Source organism: Scardinius erythrophthalmus (assembly GCF_964197995.2).
Source record: "Scardinius erythrophthalmus genome assembly, chromosome: 4".
Classification (NCBI taxonomy): Eukaryota; Metazoa; Chordata; class Actinopteri; order Cypriniformes; family Leuciscidae; genus Scardinius; species Scardinius erythrophthalmus.
This window is the reverse complement of record NC_138224.1, coordinates 56540635-56562609: the sequence shown is the minus strand read 5'-3', so window position 1 is coordinate 56562609 and position 21975 is coordinate 56540635. Positions and strand designations below refer to the sequence as shown.

At 38.0% G+C, this 21975-nt stretch overlaps 1 protein-coding gene across 1 annotated transcript in view; it reads left to right on the top strand.

Annotated features, from left to right (window-relative positions):
* LOC308690131 (NACHT, LRR and PYD domains-containing protein 12-like) overlaps positions 1–21975 on the top strand; it is a 263008-nt gene that overhangs the window by 117905 nt on the left and 123128 nt on the right. Inside the window, exon 9 of the mRNA XM_081364419.1 lies at positions 286–459. Coding sequence (XP_081220545.1) covers positions 286–459 — 174 coding nt within the window. The remainder of the gene's footprint in view (positions 1–285; positions 460–21975) is intronic.

Sequence of the window (21975 nt, the reverse complement as noted above, 5' to 3'; positions counted from 1 at the left end):
AGCTCTCTTTCACAAACTATGAAAACAGCTTTAAAAATCAGGGCGACTCTTAAAAAGAGGAGATTTGTCTGTATAAAATGAATTTGGCTTTAAAATGTAGGTAAGTAAAATTTTCAATAAATTAAAATACTCAAAAGTTCAGCAGAACTTGTATGAAATGAGAGAGATCTCTTATCAGTTTATATTAAATGGATGTGTAATTATTCAGCAGATTTAACAAGCTTATGTTGTGAGTTCTGATGTCACCGTCTCAGATATCTTCATTGTTTCTGTGTGTGTTTGTAGATTACAGCGCTGTGATGTGACAGGAGAAGGCTGTGGTTATCTGGCTTCAGCTCTGTGTTCAAACCCCTCACACCTGAGAGAGCTGGATCTGACCGGCAATCCCCTGGGAGACTCAGGACTCAATGAGGTCTCTGATCTACTGAAGAATCCAAACTGCACACTAAACAAACTTGGGTATGTTGAGCAATAAGATTCATCTCATCCTGTGAATATATGTATGTGTATTTTAGTCTTACCCAGGGGTGTAGCCACGGGTGTGCCGGTGCCACCCACAGTGGCAGCTGGTACACCTAAAAATGGATGCAGAATAATTTTTTATAGTCTCAATAAAAAATGTTTTACTAAACTTGGGCTATTGTTGTTTACTTAGAATATATATATTTTTAAATCAACCCTTTCACACGTAAGTTAAAATATTTTAACTGACCCCTTGTTTCCATGGCGACACATCATGATTGTCACGTGACACACCGCAGCCACAATAACTAACAGATGTATCGTTATATTCCATATTAGTTGTGATATATGACATGGCTCAGCGCCAGCCAACACCCGAAAGCAGTTTGAATCTGGCAGTTCTGTGACATCACTGCAGTGTTAATTTCGTTAACGAAAACATGACGAAAAATGTTTGTTGATGACCTTTTTTTCCCTGACTAAGGCAAGACGATGGGAGACGACACCTACGTTATTAAACGATAATTGTGACTATATCAACACATGCAATATCGTTGACGAAAAAAGACAAGACTGAAATGTGTTTACATTTTTTTTTAAACTTGACCAAAACCACTTGTTTGTGTCAAATAAAGGAGATGACAACACATTGACTGTTTTTACGAGCGTTCAGGCTTACGGTTGTCAGATTTGAATTATTTAAATCCCCAGTCAGAGATTTTCTGTTAAAAAAACACGTTTTCTACCCGGTCTTTTCAATAGTATCTGGCAACCAATAGTATGCGCGCGCTCTCTCTACACTGCTGAAGAAGCGCGGATGATCTGAAAACACAGACAAGTAAGCTGGAGTTCAGCGATCTTCATTTGAGATTTTCTACTTAAATTAAACTGTCATTCAGTCGGTCTGTGCTCTGCCACGAGCCGCTTGCGCTATCTGTGCGACTAAATCTGCTATCAAAAAGCTCTTACATGCAAAACACCGTATATGTTATGAATCTTACACGAAATTCACCTTCATCACAGTGTAACTGATGGTAATGGGAAAACCTGTATCAATGCAACTTGTTTTTAGCTTTGCCTTATATTACTAGCTCGTTACCGAATCAAACTCAATATATTTAAAACTTTACCAGTATCGATATGCTAGCTTGATAGTGAGTACTAACAGCCATGTTAGTTGTTTATATTCATAATGATAAAGTTAGGTATTTTGTTACATGTGATTCTGACATGATGTCACTACATGCACTACAGATGTGGCCTTTAAAAACGCGCGTTTTCTCCCGCGGCATTCGGCAATTCGTCTCGCACAGTCTCTCAGAATTCTGCAAGTGCTTTCTGGGGGGGCCTACTTACAAATTCCCTCAATGTGTTTCGCTTCACAGAATATCCACCAGGTGGCGCATAAAAAACAACTTTACATTAGATTTTTTATTTTACTTCACGTTATGTCATGATTGCGAGAAAACATCCACAATAAAATATAAATTATAAATAGTAATAGACACAAATATTTACAGTACTGTATTATACAGACATTTGAAAATATTTATAAATCCAAAAGGTTCATCAAAGTTGTCTTAAGACAAGAAGGGGTATTGGACAACGTTTACGAATTTTTATATATGCTTTGTCATTGTTGTGGTTTCCAGGAGATGAGTGCATGCAGAATATTTAACATTGCTTTTATTAAAACAGCAAAGTGACGTTCTTGCCAGCGCATAACTTTTTGTGTACAACTATTAAGAAGATTGTGCGTGCAATGCACATTTAAGTGTAACAGAGAATTTAGTGTGAGCATAATACACATGACTCTGCCTGTAAAAACCCAGGAGTATTTTTTTTTTATACACAAAATCATCCTAACATAATGAAAGGCTTAAATAATGCGACTTACCCAGATTCTTAATTCCTGCAGATATTTCTTGTGTGATTGTTCTTGTGAGGTAATGTTGCAGCACAAAGCGTTGCATTTATATTTTGGGCACATCTGATTGCCATTACATTATTAATAAATATTTTAATTGAACTGTCTATTTTTCCACGTTAGTCTCAGAATGTCCGGGGTTGGCTTGAGGTCTTGCCGACAGTTTGTAAATCTTTTAAATATTCATATTCACAAAATCCATATAAAGGGTGATCAACAGTCATGACTTCTAAAATAAAATAAAAATGACCAGATAAGAGGTATCTGATTGACAGTTTGACAGATGTTGTTTTAAAAATTAATTACATCATTATGGGGAAGTGGTATTAAATATTTGGTAAAACATAATAGGCCTACAATTATTTTAATTACGCATTTTGTTCAGTTTTGTTTTTACAAAATGTTCCCTGTTTTTTATATAATTAATTTAACCAGAGATGTGCATTATATCGCCTTTTGATAATTCTTTGTGTTGTCGAATTTTGACACAGTTTCATTGTTTGTTCATAATAATTTGATTCATAATTATGTCATTTTTTCTAAAAGTAGCAATATTTTAAAGAGATAAAAAGACAGAGAAATGACAGAGAAATTACGTCAGTCTGGTCACAATTATGGCCAGATCAATGAATCTATTGCAGAAATACAAGACAAAGTGCATGAGAAAATTAGAAGTATGCAAAAGAGCACAGTTCAGATATTGTTAACTGTAATTGAAGCAGGTTTTATACACGTTTCTGCTTTTTTTAAATTGACAATTTACACAACGTTTCGGTCACACGACCTTCATCAGGAGTATACAAATGTTCAAATTCATCTCTTTTAAGATAAACACATGACCAATTACCAAAGCTCCATCTGTAAACAATTAAGCTCATTAGGAGTATAAAATTAACATCACATCATAAACTGTTACAATTTATGATAGTTACAACAATCAATAAAGATCCCACTGTAGGTTAACAAGATCATCTAATACACATGATCAACACGTTGTCATCTAACAGCATCAAATTGTTACAACAGTCAGACTCCATAACCACTCAAACTCATTATGAATACATAGTAGGAACAACACATCATTCAAAACCATTACATAACTATAACATTACATTAAATGGTGTTTCATCGTTCATACCCATAGGAAATAAAGTTTGAAGGGTGTAAATCCAGAACAGTTCGCGTCTCTGTAGAAGTAATTCAATGTCTCCACCTCTAGGTGGCAAAGTTACTTTCTCAATCCCACAGAAACGTAAAGAGGTGACATCGTGATTCAAATTTAAAAAGTGTACCGCGACTGGATAATTCATATCTTTTCTTCTGATCGAACTATTATGTTCACTAATTCCTTGTTTCAATTGACGTGACGTTTTTCCCACATAGCCTATACCACAAGGACAACGGATCTAAAAAAGAAGACAAAGAAAACAAGAAAGTATTCTTTTGCTTGTATTACAACACATTCACCTAAGTCCTACATGATAAAATAAATTTTTAAAAAACACTGGCATTTATTGTCTTCTGATCCGGAGTTGAACGATATTTGTAGACATCCTCCTTTGATTGTATATAAACGCGCCAGGAATTTAAAAGATAGCTTGGTACATGCTCGTTTTCAGAGCGTTAGTCCTCGTGCATCTCAGAGTTTACTTAGTCCTATACAGAAGGGCAATTATCGTTGTGGGAATTGTGCTCAGTGTAATAATACTTTCAAAACATAATTTTTTTGTCATCCTAGAACTGGTAAAAAAATATAGCCGTTGTCCTTGTGGTATAGGCTATGTGGGAAAAAAAGTATTGTGTAATAATAACTCAACAAAAACATCATACAATATCAGAAAAAAATTCACACCCCATTGAAATGCCTTTAACTTACCTCTTACAAAATCCACACGCCATACCAAAAATCTACACATCTTCTATACAGAATTCACACCCTATACTAAATTTACCCTATACAGTCAATAGCCTACTCATCTGGATTGAAGCAGCAAACATTCAGTGTAAAAGTAAAAAAAAATGACATAACATTATTTAATATTTGAATCACAGCTTAACGTTATATAACTTAGTGTTTTGACATCGACAACCACAACCAAAAAGTGCATTTTATCTCAAACTTGCGACTAGTTAACTTTCTAAAGAAGGCGTAATCGCTTCTCGGGTTGACATTAACACACTGACAAAATTATAATCAAAATTTTAAATATTATTATACCACTTTTTAATGTGTGATTGTGTAAAGGTGTTCACGAGATAGAGATACCAACCTTTAGCGAACTTGCTTTCAACGTCGAACGAACACTCGTTCTCATGGAGACGCGGTGTGCACGGAAGGGAGGGGCTGTGTGTGTGTGTGTGTGTGTGTGTGCATACGCGCGCGCATGTGAGAGACGCATGGGGAAAGGAAATGCAGCTGAACGAATGCGTGTTTTAAATAGCGTTAAAAAATGAAAGACCTTGACAAAGACGAAAACTAAGGACATTTACTCTATAATTTTATTTTATTTTAGTTAGTTTTGCCAAACACACATTACAGTTTTAGTTAGTTATCGTTTTTTTGGAATGCCTCGTTTTTATTTTTATTTCAGTTAAGACAATGATTTTTCCCACCTAGTTTTCGTTTTTTCGTTCGTTTTCGTTAACGATTATAACCTTGCCGAAGACACAGGCGTGGAGTCGGCCATCTTGTCCGAAGACACAGGCGTGGAGACGGCCATCTTGTCCGAAGACACAGGCGTGGAGTCGGCCATCTTGTCCGAAGACACAGGCGTGGAGTCGGCCATCTTGTCCGAAGACACAGGCGTGGAGTCGGCCATCTTGTCCGAAGACACAGGCATGGGGTCGGCCATCTTGTCCGAAGACACAGGCATGGGGTCGGCCATCTTGTCCGAAGACACAGGCGTGGAGTCGGCCATCTTGTCCGAAGACACAGGCGCGGGAAGAGGAACAGATTCAAGCTCAGTCTCTGGATCGGCAGAAGTGACGTGAATCTCAGTCTCTGGATCGGCAGAAGTGACGACGTGAAGCTCTGGCTCGGCAGGACTGACGTGAAGCTCTGGCTCTGGCTCGGCAGCACTGACGTGAAGCTCTGGCTCTGGATCAGCACGCTCTGAGCTTGACGGGACCAGCGGCGGCGAGGGCTTTGAGCTGGACGGGACCAGCGGTGAAGGCTCTAGCTTGGCGGGCATGTCGCTTGCTGTCTCAGGCGCGGCGGGCATGACACATTCTGCCTTGGCTTCGGCAGATCTGGCGTGAAGTGCGGGCTCGGCTGGACTGGCGTGAAGTGCAGGCTCGGCTGGACTGGCGTGAAGTGCAGGTTCGGCTGGACTGGCGTGAAGTGCAGGCTCGGCTGGACTGGCGTGAAGTGCAGGCTCGGCTGGACTGGCGTGAAGTGACTTAGACTCGGCAGACGCCAGACTCACAGAAAAAGTTGAGCCGCTCAGCTGCAGGGCCAAGTCAATATAATGTTTCAGAGTCCAGCTAGGGTTATGCAGTGGCATAAAGGAGCTGAGCGGCTCAGATAGCCCTCCACGAAAAAATATCATCAGGCAAACCTCATCCATAGAAGTCAGGTGAGCAAGCTCCAAGAAGTCAACAACATAATTCTCAATGGCTTGATCTCCTTGACGGAGACGCATAATCTTGACTGCTGGATTCATGATGGTGAGTTCTCAGCTGCTGTATCTTGGTGCGGCAAAGTTTTCTGTCACGAAAACTGCTCCGAGACACGTAGGTAGATCCAAATGCAGCTTTATTTAAGAGGCAATCCAAACACGTAATCCAAATAACAGGCAGTGGGTCAAAACACAGGTAGGCAGTCCAAACAAACAAACAAACAAACAAAAACAAAACAAGACAGGCAGGGGTCAGAGGCAAGAGAGTAATCCAAGGAACAGGCAAAAAATCCGAAAACCAAGAAACAAGAAAACCAGGAAAAACGCTCAGAGTTGCAGTGTGACACTAAACAAAACTTCGCAGTGTGTGAATGAGTGAACATGGTATAAATAGGCTGAGATGGTGATGAGACACAGGTGAAGAGACACAGGTGAATGCAATCAGAAATGATGAGTCTGGGCAGTGAGTTATGGGAAATGTAATTAGTGAGTGAAACATGATAGTCTGGTGTGGAGTGCCCTCTGGTGGCATTCAAGGGCACTCCAGCTGGTGACCGTTACACAAACATTGACAATTTAAGCTTGAAGGGAGTAAAGCCTCTGTTAAGGCTATTAAGGAAATGTAATTTTGCCAAAAGAAGAACTTTTATTTTAAATAAATGTTCATTTTAAATCAGCCTACTTCAGTGTGATATGTTACTATCATGCTTAACACTGAGAATTTGAATAATTGTAATGTGATGATCAGATGCAGATATCTAAATCAAAGAATATAGGCGGTGTAACGACTGGGCTATTGAATCATTTGTTCGTTTGGTCTGAATTAACAAATTCGGACTCTCTGTGTTTTCTAAGCACATTTCTTCCAAACACATTCTTTGCTAAGCTTACTAAAACTTTTAGCCTCTGAACTCGTGTGAATCTGCATGTAAATCAAACTCTCTGCAAGCTAAATGACCGTCATGGCTCCGACATGGCTGGGTTTAGAATGCTTTCGCAACACTTTATGGCACAGAAGAGATAACGGAACCCTCCATGTGACATTCCAGACTCAGAGCATACCACACACACACACACAAACGTTTCTTTACACTCATCATGTAAGTCATTACTAAGGTGTATTCGATAGGTTTGTGCGTTGCATAACTGGTTAGCCTGTTATGTGATGGTTATGATTTTCTGATTTGTAACTTGGAAGTGCTTCTCCTAAGTAATGTTCTCAAATAGAAACATGGTCTGGTAACCTGACCCCCCCTTGCTATAGGATAACACTTTACAACACTCCCGGGAGACTGAGGAGTCATCCCACACACATACATACATACCCACACACACACACACACACACACACACACACACACACACACACACGCACACACACACACACACCTTTGTGTGCAACTTAGGATAGTAATATCCTTTAATATATGTACAATTCCATTATGCATGTGTGATTAGTTTTTGTTTTATAATAGAGGTGTAGTTTTCTAATGTGTAATCTTGAATCAACAGTTTTAGTTTAAGAATGTCACCAACGTTGTCTGGCAATTGCCTTTCCCCCCACTTTGTTTTATTGCCCTAACGAAATGTCAAGCAAACTGAGATTCTAGGAGAGGAGTAGGAATAAAGTGTTAGTCCTACATTTATGTATAACCACTTAAGAAATGTATAAACAAGGATTTGATTTTCCCATATCAAATTTGTGTATCTGCAATGTTATCGTGTGTTAATCAAAACTTTAAAATGTTTGTAAGATGCATACCGTATGTAACTTTGTGTTCCTATAACCTCCAAATGACGCGTTTCATATCTCTGTAATTCTCTCAATCTAACGGAGCCGAATTCCGATAGCAGAATGCAGTAAGGTGCATTATTTTACACTTTTCATATTTCTGGAAGCCTAACGGCTTAATTTCATCTCCTCATGACACATTCAAGTGGGCGTGTCTAACAGGACAAAGAAAAGATCTTCCCGCCCGAGATGCTCTAAGATGATTGGTCCACATACGCAGAGTAGGCGTGAACCCATCTGCTCCATAAGAGAATGACACCGAAGTTTCTCGTTGAGCATTTTTTTCTGTGAAAGGTTTTCAAGATCCATGGCTCCTTAGGGAGCTTTCCTCTGTTTCTCTTTTATTGTTCTGTAAGTCTTTTCTTCATTTTCGTCTTCGGACTCTCCCTACGTTCAGTGAAGCGAACGCAGCCGGCAACCTCGACTCAAAGGAAAAGACTCTTTTGAAACTCCTGGGGCCGCGCTCATCAGCTTCTCTTCGAACACTTCGTCTGAGGGAACTTCCGGTTCCATGATTCTTTAGGGAGTTCTCATCTCCGTTTTTCTTTTCTTTACTAAGTTCTATTTTCATATTCCCATGAACTCTGAATCATTTATTTGGTAACTTCACGTGCGGTGAACCTTTAAACCTTCGCACGAGTTTGCTCGCACCGGAAGACACGAAAGAACGCACAGATCCAAAAGGACGACCCACGCACGCTCGTCTTTCACAAATACAAAGAGAACCATACGCAATTATTGATTTGATTTGATTGATGTGATTTCTTGTTGTCTCTCTCAAGGTTACATTGCCTGTGATTTTTGCCATGCTGAGATCATCTCGGTGATCTCTCTCATCCTGACCTTTAGTTTCACTTTCTCTCATAGCCTACATTCCTCTCTCTCATTTTTCTCTTCCTCTCTCATCCTATTTTAATTCGTGTTTGTAATGTTTTCGTTTTGTTTGTTTCGGTTGTATATACAGGTGCTGGTCATAAAATTAGAATATCATCAAAAAGTTGATTTATTTCAAGAATTCAACTCAACAGGTGAAACTAATATATTATATAGACTCATTACATGCAAAGTGAGATATTTCAAGCCTTTATTTGTTATAATTTTAATGATTATGGTTTACAGCCTATGAAACCCACGAAATCAAAATCCCAGAAAATTTGAATATTACATGAAATCACACAGCAATTACACAGTGATACCATGGTCATTGAACCAGGTTTTGGTTCTTTTGGCAGTGTGGGCAGGTGCAAATCCTGCTGGAAAATGAAGTCAGCATCTCCATAAAGCTTGTCTGCTGAAGGAAGCATGAAGTGCTCGGGAAATGTCCTGGTAGACGACTGCGTTGAGTGGACAGCACAGTGGACCAACACCAGCCGATGACATGGCTCCCCAAACCAACACAGACTGTGGAAACTTCACACTGGACTTCAAGCATCTTGGATTGTGTGCCTCTCCATTCTTCCTCCAGACTCTGGGACCTTGGTCTCCAAATGAGATGCAAAATTTGCTCTCATCAGAAAAGAGGACTTTGGTCCACTGTGCTTTATTAAATCCAGAGTCAACGCAGCCGTCTACCAGGACATGTTCAGAGCACTTCATGCTTCCTTCATTTTCCAGCAGGATTTGCACCTGCCCACACTGCCAAAAGAGCCAAAACCTGGTTCAATGACCATGGTATCACTGTGTAATTACTGTGTGATTTCATGTAATATTCTAATTTTCTGGGATTTTGATTTCGTGGGTTTCATAAGCTGTAAGCCATAATCATCAAAATGATAACAAATAAAGGCTTGAAATATCTCACTTTGCATGTAATGAGTCTATATAATATATTAGTTTCACCTGTTAAGTTGAATTCTTGAAATAAATCAACTTTTTTATATTTTATGACCAGCACCTGTACATGTATTCCTTAGTTCAATCTATTTTTAGTCCAATTATTAAAAATCCAATATGTATTCCTGATTGGTTCTGTCTGTCTGCTCGTATTACAAAGTCAATGAAATTTTGATCCAAGCTACGAAGCTTTACGTTCGTTACTTTTCAGTAACCAAAATTTTATAAACACAGGAAAATTAATGTTCACAGCCAGAAAGTTAATATTTCTTGGAGTTTATAAGAAGTGATAACTTTATTGAGAAGTTGATAAGTTAATCTTACGGCCGTTTTGCTGGACAAACAGCTGTTTGATAATTACATTTAATTTCCATTAAGGGTTATCTCATAATCAATCTGAAATAAGATTATTGATATATGAATGAGGAATTATAATTCGTTGTGATTGATTATTCATATATTCATATAATCTATCTATTTTCAACTTCGATAATTCAATTTAACTGTAATATGCAATATATTAATCATATTCATGATTAATTATTCAAATTCCCTGTAGATCATTTGAGCTAATACTAAGGTACTACTCAGTGCGGTTACAGCGGTTTGCGGGTGGATTATTTATTTTTAATAGTGGATTCGGGTGACTCAAAGTGCACCAGATTAATTTATTTATCTTTAAAATGTTCAAAATTTGGAAAACACATTAGGCTATATGATGATCTACAAAAAAATACACATCTAATTATCTTATTTTTAAAATACAAAATATTATGATTTTACCACATCCGCCTTATTTTGAGCCAGGAAAAACCCTGAAATAGGCAATAGGCTTCTTGTAAAGGTATTACTTTTACTAGTAATTCGAATGGTATTTCAGTGCACTTAACTTCTAACTTTTGGGAGTTGATCAAACCAGTTCTCTTTTGGATATATAATAACAATGAGATATTCTGTAGCCTACTGATTATCAGTTTGTCGCATGGTTTAGACCTTGTATGTGTGTTGCACAACACATGTTGCACTTGGTGAATCACGGTGGGGATTGATATGGTAGTGGACCATGATGGTCATAGAAGAAGTGAAGGAGCAGTACCCCCCAAAGTGGTGGGGTAATTCGCACTCTGGATATACAGTAGCGATACTTTTACTATTAGTTGTCCTCTTGTAGACAGCTATTTTCTTCTTGCTGTGTAAATTTGTTTAAATTCTTAATATTTTAATTATTTTATTTAATATGTGAAATATTACTGCTTCTCTCGCGAGAAATGAATCCCAGTTTCACTATTTCTCAGCCTGTCAACTTGAAACTAATCCTGCAACCCTGAGTTTGTTCAACTACCATCATGGTACAGGCCCCTGGTGATGGAAGATGGGGTTAGTGAGGAGGAGTATGTGAGTGACGGTCCAATTTTTAAGATGCCCTCTGTTAAGAGGAAAAGGAATAAAACGAAAAAAGGGGATGCAAAGTCAAAACAACTGCCAGAAGTAAAAGTTGATGCACGTAAGGATGTTGAATGCAGTACTGCTGAAGATTCTGATAGTGATACTTTGGACAAAAGGAGTAGGCGTAGTGCTTACTCTTTAGGAAAAGTTAGGTCTTTTTTACAAAAAAACAAAAAACATGAAAAATGTCCAGGATACAGATTTCTTCCCACACCGTAAAATGTTCGTTGACTCTGTGGGGATGTTAATGCGAGGCGAGGGTGAAGAACAGTTAACTGTTCAAGAAATGTATAGATTAAAGAAAATTGTTGCAAAGTTGAGATCAGAACTTCAAGCAGAGGATGGGTTTGAAACGATATTGTCTATTTTGCTCCTACATACATGTTTGTCTTAATCCGAGTCCTTCTCTCATTTATTTTTTTAATGAGTATAGTGAGGGTAGGCACTCTTAATATGAATGGGGCATGAGATCCATATAAAAGAGCACTGTTATTTTAATTAATAAAACAAAAGCAAATAGATGTTGTTTATTCAGGAGACACACAGTGATGGTCTAAATGAAATTGATTGGAGAAAAGAATGGGAAGGAGTGGTGCTGTGCTCTCATATGAGTTCTACTTGAGGAGGGGTGGCTGTTTTATTTGCTAAGCATTTTATTCCTGAAACAAGAAATTCCTGGTAGACTTATTGCTATACGGGCACAATTTGAAATATAGCTGTGAGCAGCGATTACGGGCCCAAGCCGGTGGCACCGCAACCCTGTTGCCTTTAGTTACCTAAAGGCACCGGGATGGCGGTGCCACCGGCTTTGGCCCTTCATCGCTGCTCGCAGCTATATTTATATATATATATATATATATATATATTAGTGGTGGGCCGTTATCGGCGTTAACGCAGCGAGACTCTTATCGCGCGATAAAAAAAATATCGCCGTTAATCTATTCCCCAAGTTGGGTTGGGAGATGATGACGCAATCTACCCGCGGCCGCGAGGTATTCCCGGCTGCAACGCATATTCGTCGTCATCTTAAGTAAACACGGCTGAAAGTGAAAGCTGCAACATCCATTATTTGGACTTGGTTCGGATTTAAGCCGTCCGACAAACAGCAGCAAACTATAGACAGAGTGTGTGGGGTAACGGTTCGGTAAGTTAACACACGACTAATCCGTTCTACCACCTTAAATTCAAAACGAAACATGATATCACTGAATACCAGCGCGCGTGTATTATTCTCATTCCAATATATCTTAGTGGTGTAACGTTAACACATAATCTCTGTCTATGCCCGATTTTAAGAATCGTTGTTGTGTTTCTTTTTAACTGAAAAGACATCAGTTAGACAATATTATCACTTTAAATTTGGGGTTTCATAAGCTCAAAGCTATAATAAACATTAGACCTACTTAAGTCTGTGCAGCTAGTGTACTTAAATTTTATTTATCTGCAAAATGATGTTGTATACTTACAGTTTTGCACAATATATGTTCTCAAAACTACATATACCCTTTAAAAAAAATACATTTAGCAGTTGTTTAGCAGGGTCTGTGTAACCTGTTCTGAAATGGTTTTATTATAATATACTGTATATCGTTATCGCAAGAGGCTGCAATGTTTATCACAATATAGATTTTAGGCCATATCGCCCATCCCTAATTGATAGCCTATAGTAGTTGATAATAACATAGGCCTACCTAATGTTGCCTATGTATGGACGGTAACAGTACAGTAGTAACCTTTTACAGTCTATGAGTAGAACAGCTTTCTCAAGCAGTTTGTGATGCATTTTGGAAACAGGAGATGAGCCCCTGGTCCAATGCGCCTGGCTTGAGAAACCCGTTCTCAAAGACTTACTTTTATAGTCATTATTTGGGTAGCACACATATTCCAAATGCCTTCGGCAGAATTCAAATGAGCCATTTTAATCTAGATTAATCTAGATTAATTTCAAAATTAATCTAGATTAATATAGATTAAAAAAATGTATCTATGCCCACCTCTAATATATATATATAAAAGACAGAAACCTTATTACCTTATTCTGATTTTATGATACACTCAAAATATTCCACAACAAATCTTTTAAATTTAATGTAAAAATAAAAACTAAAGTAAGCACTGTTGGGCTCACGTAACCCTCTCATTAGAATCAAAATGTTTGAGCATTTGCGATGTATTTGGATGCTAAACTATTCTTTATTATAGGCTTTGTTCTTCACTCGTGTTCCAATATCGACGGAAAAAATCATCCTCTTCACACGTGCAAAAATGTGCTTGAAACATCACAGTGGTGCGGTGCTTACTGTGAATGTACGAATTGTACTACTGACTATTTAGTGCAGTGTAATTTTTATATGTTAGGTTAACTATTTTATTATTATATTTTATTAAGGCTATAATGAACAGGCTGCGATGTCAAGATTGCAATGCTGGAATGTGTGTTTGTGTGTTTGTGTTTGTGTTTGTGTGTGTGTGTGTGTGTGTGTGTGTGTGTGTGTGTGTGTGTGTGTGTGTGTGTGTGTGTGTGTGTGTGTGTGTGTGTGTATATGTGTGTTCATGTTTTTCTATCCCGGTGGGGACTTCAACCTGAATGCACACAGACTCATGGGGACTCATGTCACAGTGGGGACCTAAATAGAGGTCCCCATGGGTAAACAAGCTTATAAATCATACAGAATGAGTTTTTTTGGAAATGTAAAAATGCAGAAAGTTTTCTGGGATAGGTAGGTTTAGGGGTAGGGTTAGTGTGAGGAGATAGAATATACAGTTTGTACAGTATAAAACCATTAAGTCTATGGAGTGTCCCCACAAAGATAGTAAACCGTGTGTGTGTGTGTGTGTGTGGCGTGGGCGCGATTGAACAGTGGACACATAAAAACATACTCCGTCATTATACAGGACGACATTCAAACTGCAAAGTGTTAACTTATATTTGTGTACAGTCGCAATAAAACACAACATTGTGCTTTTGTAAAATAATTTCAAGCAATCCACCCCCCGAAAGGCGCTCATTTTAAAATAAAACTAAAATGCTCATGGCTGCACGGGCATTCATAGCGGTGCGCATCCACGGCGAGGAACGAGCAGAACAGAGTGAACGTTTTTCAGTTAATTCCTACTTCCATAGGAATTCATTTGAAAAGCTCGCTCAACCACTATCAATGTCAGTGCGGACGAGCATATTTTACTTTCGTTTTAAAGTTGGCGATTCAAAAGCCCCCAGCGGTGTCACACATAGATTAACCAGTGGTAAAATATTCTTAACGTCACAAACCTAGTATATTTTTATGTAGATACAATAGGCCTACCTGATTTTGAACACAAGAGGACAGTATAGCCCTATGTATGACTTGACTTTTATGGGACTAAATAGTACAATTACTAATTTTAAACTTTTAAATAATTATTCAATTGAAAAAAAAAAAAGAATAAAATGGGTTTAGTTGTGATATTTGTATACTTTTATATAGAAATAAATGTTTTTTAATTACATTTTTAGAAGATGAGGCTTTTAGTTTCCTTTTTGTACATTACTTTAGTCCCTCACTATAGCAAAACCGTTTGAGATGTTTAATATCCGTTCACAATTTAGCATCTTTAATGTATTTTCATCATTTTGAAAAGTTTGGTGTGAATAAAATAAACCAGTTAGGAAGAGTAGCTAAAAACTCAGAGTCTGAAATATCCAAAAAATCCACATTCAAACCAAAATATCTGACTTGCTTTTGCTCTGAGCTAATAACTGTAAATTAGAAAGTTGTCTGACTCGATGAGACCAATATATATACTGATTTTTGGAACTGTTGGTAAAACTAACCCCCCCACTTTTGTCAAAAGCATGTTGAAAGGGACACACTTCCTGCTGCCAGTTGGTGGCGCTATAACTTTGGCTCACAATAGTTACATCCATCTGATCGGGCTCTTACCAAGAACACACTGGTGAAGTTTCATCAAGATCAGTTAATGTATGCAGAAGTTATACCACTTCGTGTTTCTCTTTTCTCGCCATAATTTCGTTTCCTCGCCACGGCCAAACCGTTCGAGATATCAAAAATCCGTCGGCAATTTAGAATCCTCAATGTCTTGCCTTCATGCACACCGAGTTTGGTGGGGATTGGATGAATTCTCTAGGAGGAGTACTTCGCATTCCACAGCAAGCGTTTTCCAAACAACCCATAATAGCCGACTTCCCGTTGGTCTGGCGTAAAACTTTACTGGGGGAAAGTTGTTCGGCCCGATGAGATCTATATGTGTACCGAGTTTCATATTAATTCATGCAAGCGTGTTTGATCTATGGACCAAGTTTTGGGACCCCTTTCAAGGGGGCGCTGTTGAGCCCCCCTGCCACGCCCGGGTACCAGCTTCAGCCCGTCCCTGATGGCAGGGGGTTCTGACTTGTGTGCAAAGTTTCATGAGTTTTTGAGCATGTTAAGGACCCCAAAAGCCCCTGAAACCTTGATTAACAATATAAAAGCAATAGTCAAATCCCCCCTCCCCTCACACACACAGAGACACAGAGAGAGGGAGAGAAAATTCTTCAGAAAATCCACATTCAAACCAAAATATCTCTCTTCCTGTTGGTCGGAGATAGATCATGTAAATTAGAAAGTTGTCCGTCTTGATGAGAACAATACACATACCAAGTTTTGTTGCTGTTGATAAAACTAACCCCCCCACTTATGACTAAAGGTGGTGCTACTGAGCCCCTCACCACGCCCGTTTCTGAAACTTTGCACATGTCTACGGGCTAATAAATGTGATGTGTCTGTCGAGTTTCATGCAATTTCAAGTATGTTAAGAGTCTCAAAAGCATAAAAAAAGAATATTAAAGTTTGATGCGTTGCCACGGCAACAGTATCTAAGATATCAATAATCCTTTCACAGGTTTACATCTGCCGTGTGTTTACATTGTACACATAAAGTTTGAAGCAAATCTGGTAAAAATAAGACAGTGATTTCAAAGCATTTTAATAGTGATGTACTTCCTGCTGCCAGTTGGTGGCGCTATAACTTTGACTCACAATAGTCACATCCATGTGATCGGCCTCTTACAACGAACACACTGCTGAAGTTTCATCAAGATCAGTTAATGTATGCAGAAGTTATAACACACTTCCTGTTTCATTTTTTCGCCATAAATTCGTTTCCTCGCCACGGCCAAACCGTTCGAGATATCAAAAATCCGTCCGCAATTTAGCATCCTCAATGTCTTGACTTCATGCTGACCGAGTTTGGAGGAGATTGGATGAATTCTCTAGGAGGAGTACATTAAATTCCACAGCATGCATTTCCAAACAACCCATAATAGCCGACTTCCTGTTGGGCTGGCGTAAAACTTAGAGCACGAAAGTTGTTCGGCCCGATGAGATCTATATGTGTACCGAGTTTCATATTATTACATGCAAGCGTGTTTGATTTATGGACACGTGTTCGGATCCCGTTCCAGGGGGCGCTGTTGAGCCCCCTTGCCACGCCCGAGTACCAGCCTCAGCCCGGGCCTGATGGCCGCGGGTTCTGACCTGTGTGCAAAGTTTCAAGAGTTTTCGAGCATGTTAAGGGCCCCAAAAGTGCCCGAAAGGTTGACAAAATAATAATAATAATAATAATAATAATAATAATAAATATAGCTGCGAGCAGCGATTACGGGCCCAAGCCGGTGGCACCGCAACCCTGGTGCCTTTAGTTACCTAAAGGCACCGGGGTGGCGGTGTCACCGGCTTTGGCCCTTCATCGCTGCTCGCAGCTATGTTTATATATATATATATATATATATTTTATATATATATATATTTACATATAGAAAAGACAGAAACCTTATTACCTTATTCTGATTTTATGATACATTCAAAATATTCCACAACAAATCTTTTAAATTTAATGTAAAAATAAAAACGAAAGTAAGCACTGTTGGGCTCACGTAACCCTCTCATTAGAATCAAAATGTTTCAGCATTTGCGATGTATTTGGATGCTAAACTATTCTTTATTATAGGCTTTGTTCTTCACTCGTGTTCCAATATCGACGGAAAAAATCATCCTCTTCACACGCGCAAAAATGTGCTTGAAACATCACAGTGGAGCGGTGCTTACTGTGAATGTACGAATTGTACTACTTACTATTTAGAGCAGTGTAATTTTTATATGTTAGGTTAACTATTTTATTATTATATTTTATTAAGGCTATAATGAACAGGCTGCGATGTCAAGATTGCAATGCTGGAATGTGTGGGCGCGATTGAAGAGTGGACACATAAAAACATACTCTATCAATATACAGGACGACATTCAAACTGCAAAGTGTTAACTTATATGTGTGTACAGTCGCAATAAAACACAACATTGTGCTTTTGTAAAATAATTTCAAGCAATCCACCCCCCGAAAGGCACTAATTGTAAAATTAAACTAAAATGCTCATGGCTGCACGGGCATTCATAACGGTGCGCATCCACGGCGAGGAACGAGCAGAACAGAGTGAACGTTTTTCAGTTAATTCCTACTTCCATAGGAATTCATTTGAAACGCTCGCTCAACCACTATCAATGTCAGTGCGGACGAGCATATTTTACTTTCGTTTTTAAGTTGGCGATTCAAAAGCCCCCAGCGGTGTCACACATAGATTAACCAGTGGTAAAATATTCTCACCGTCACAAACCTAGTATATTTTTATGTAGATACAATAGGCCTACCTGATTTTGAACACAAGAGGGCAGTATAGCCCTATGTATGACTTGACTTTTATGGGACTAAATAGTACAATTACTATTTTTAAAGTTATAAATTATTATTAAATTGAAAAAAAAAAGAATAAAATGGGTTTAGTTGTGATATTTGTATACTTTTATATAGAAATAAATGGTTTTTAATTACATTTTTAGAAGATGAGGCTTTTAGTTTCCTTTTTGTACATTACTTTAGTCCCTCACTATAGCAAAACCGTTTGAGATATTTATTATCCATTCACAATTTAGCATATTTAATGTATTTTCATCATGTTGAAAAAGTTTGGTGGGAATAAAATAAATAGTTTAAGAGGAGTGGCTAAAAATTCAGAGGCTGATTTTGCAAAAAAAATCCACATTCAGACCAAAATATCTGACTTCCTGATGGCTGGAGCTAATGAATGTAAATTAGAAAGTTGTCCGGCTTGATGAGAACAATATACGTACTATTTTTTTTTTACTGTAGTTAAAACTAACCCCCCCACTTTTGTCAAAAGCATATTGAAAGTGACACACTTCCTGCTGCCAGTTGGTGGCGCTATAACTTTGACTCACAATAGTTACATCCATCTGATCGGCCTCTTACCACGAACACACTGCTGAAGTTTCATCAAGATCAGTCAATGTATGCAGAATTTATTCCACTTCGTGTTTCTCTTTTCTCGCCATAAATTCGTTTCCTCGCCACGGCCAAACCGTTCGAGATATCAAAAATCCGTCCGCAATTTAGAATCCTCAATGTCTTGACTTCATGCACACCGAGTTTGGTGGGGATTGGATGAATTCTCTTGGAGGAGTACTTCGCATTCCACAGCAAGCGTTTTCCAAACAACCCATAATAGCCGACTTCCTGTTGGGCTGGCGTAAAACTTGACCGGGGGAAAATTGTTCGGCCCGATGAGATCTATATGTGTACCGAGTTTCATATTAATTCATGCAAGCGTGTTTGATCTATGGACCAAGTTTTGGGACACCGTTCAAGGGGGCGCTGTTGAGCTGTTGATTACGGGCCCAAGCCGGTGGCACCGCAACCCCGGCACCGGGGTGGCGGTACCGCCGGCTTTGGCCCTCCATCGCTGCTCGCAGCTATATTTATATATATATATATATATATATATATATATATATATATATATATATATATATATATATATATATATATATATATATATATATACACATACATACATACACACACATACATTATATATATATATATATATATATATATTATTGTTCAAAAGTTTGGGGTCAGTAAGATTTTTAATGTTTTTAGGAGAAGTCTCTTCTGCTCACCAAGGCTGCATTTATTGATTAAAAATACAAACAAAAACAGTAATATTGTGAAATATTATTCCAATTTAAAACAGCTGTTTTCAATTTTTAAATATTTTACATAGTAATTCATTTCTGTGATCAAAGTTGAGTTTTCAGCATCATTACTCCAGTCTTCAGTGTCACATGATCCTTCAGAAATCATACTAATATGATGATTGATGCTCAATAAATATTCATTATTATTTTCAATGTTGAAAACAGTTGTGTACAGATTTTTTTTTTTTTCAAAATGCTTTGATGAATGTAAAGTTCAAAAGAACAGCATATATTTCAAATATATATATTTTTAACATTATAAATGTCTTTACTGTAACTGTTGATCAGTTTAACTCATCCTTCATAAATAAAAGTACTGATTTATTTTATTTATTTCCCCCAAAAATAAAATTTTAATTATTACTAACCCAAAACTTTTGAGCGGTAGTGTTTAACGTTACAAAAGCTTTAGATTTCAGATAAATGCTGTTCTTTTGAACTTTCTATTCATCAAAGACTGTACACAACTGTTTTCGACATTTAAAATAATAATGAATGTTTCTTGAGTATCAATCATCATATTAGAATAATTTCTGAAGGATCATGTGACAGTGACGACTGGAGTAATGATGCTGAAAACTCAGCTTTGATCACAGGAATAAATAACAGTTTAAAATATATTAAAATAGAAAGCAGCTGTTTTAAATTGAAATAATATTTTACAATATTACTGTTTTTGTTTGTATTTTTAATCAAATAAATGCAGCCTTGGTGAGCAGTAGAAACTTCTCTGTTATGTGCGCGCCACAGACTGCACGCACGTCCGCTTAGAGTTCCGCCTTTTGCCTTCCGTCAATATTACGTTATTAGAAAAATATTTTTTTAGAGAATCGATTTTTTGACATTTGTGAATCGATTCAGAATCGTCCACGTCCGCATCGCGATGCATCTAAGAATACATTTTTTCTCCCACCCCTAGATTTCATACAACAGGTTAATAAACAGTTACAATTAAGTCACTTACATTTTAGATGCAATGTTGACTGTTTTTGTTCTGTTTCAGCAGCGAAAATAGTTAAAGATCACGGCAGAACCATCACGCCATAGGCGCCGATACCGTGGGTGCTCCGGGGCTCGAGCACCCACGGAAAATACCGAGCACCCACGTGTGCCAGACTGCCAGTAGGCGCTCTGTCTACATTCATTTAAAATTAATCATTGCAGTCGGTGATATGTGAAGCGTCTGTCACACTGTGATTGGTTATGTCGCAGTCAGTCGAGTAGTATCGCCCATAGATATCTATGGTATCGCCTGCTCCATATCCACCAATCACAGCGTTTCTCGGATGAAAAGCCTCTTTAGTGACCCTGCTCTGTACGCAGCTACAGCGCAGTTCTTTTAATTCTGTTCCTTCTGAAGAATTAACCGCAATGGTGAGTTAACAAATCAAATTTTTACTGTGTGGACTTGTGTGACAGAGTCCTGCGCGGGTTCGGGTAGCCTACCCGCAAATTTTGCTCAAACTGGTGCGGGTCGGGTCGGACACGGGGGAAACACGGGTCTAACTCTAAACATGGGTTTAAAACAATCATGTGCAAACGTACAAATATATGCACATCTTTAGGAACACATCTACAAAAATATGCCCGTATTTCAAGTTAAAAAAATAATAATTTAAAATCCACATCAGTTTATTTGTGCCCACGCCCTCCCAACTTTTAAAAAGTCATCATAACCGCGCGCGCACGCGATCTGCTTGCAGTTGTCGAGATGGATGCTGATGAGTTGAAGAAAAGAATAGCTAGATGGTAAAGTTGTCGACAAAACTTTGCTGCATGCATTTTCGTGTTGGATAGCCGCAAATGTGGAACTTTATCGCGGAGGAAGAACGCAGATAACTGTTACTGTGGTAACAAACCAAGCAGTTCTATCGAACAGTATTTTTCAAATTTAACACTGTTAAGTGTCGGCCGCTGTCCATTTCCTAAGGTTCTGAAGTGCAAAAAAATTGACTTTTTTTTTTTTTTTTTTTTTTAAGGGCGTACGCCCATGAGCACCCACGGAGGAAAACATAAATCGGCGCCTATGCATCACGCATCACGTGTTTTCTCATAACTGAACGATTCAGCATTTTTAACGAATCGGTTGACTCAAAGATTGAATGATCAATCCATAAACATCTGTCTTAATCATGATCGACTCATTCGAACAAATCGTTTGAACGAATGAATCAATGACTCGCTTATTAAGATGGATGCCTGGCGACACCTAATGGCGGTTTAGTGTTGTTTAAAAGCATCATTCTTTCCCACATGTGTGTGATTTGTGTGTGCAACATTATCATTATTTTTCTTACACTATTATATTAGCGATTTAAAAGCACCCACTCGTGTCACACGTCGATTAACCGGTGGGAAAATATCCTCAGACACATACCTAATACATGTATATTTAAATACAATATTGGCCTACCTGGTAAAAAGTTTTATATACTATTTTGATGTCCTTTTGGACACAAGAGGGCAGTATAGCCCTATGTTTGCTTTTTTGTTGAACCAAATAGCAATAAATAGCCTGTTTTAACTTTTTCATTCTTCTTGAATTGCAAAAACAGAATAAAATGGGTTTAGTTGTGATATTTGTATACTTTTATATAGAAATAAATGGTATATAATTACATTTTTAGAAGATTTTTAGTGTTTCCTTTTTGGACATTATTTAATCCCTCGCCATAGCAAAACCGTTTGAGATATTTATTATCCATTCACAATTTAGCATATTTAATGTCGTTTCATCATGTTGAAAAAGTTTGGTACGAATAAAATAAATAGTTTAAGAGGAGTGGCTAAAAATTCAGAGGCTGATTT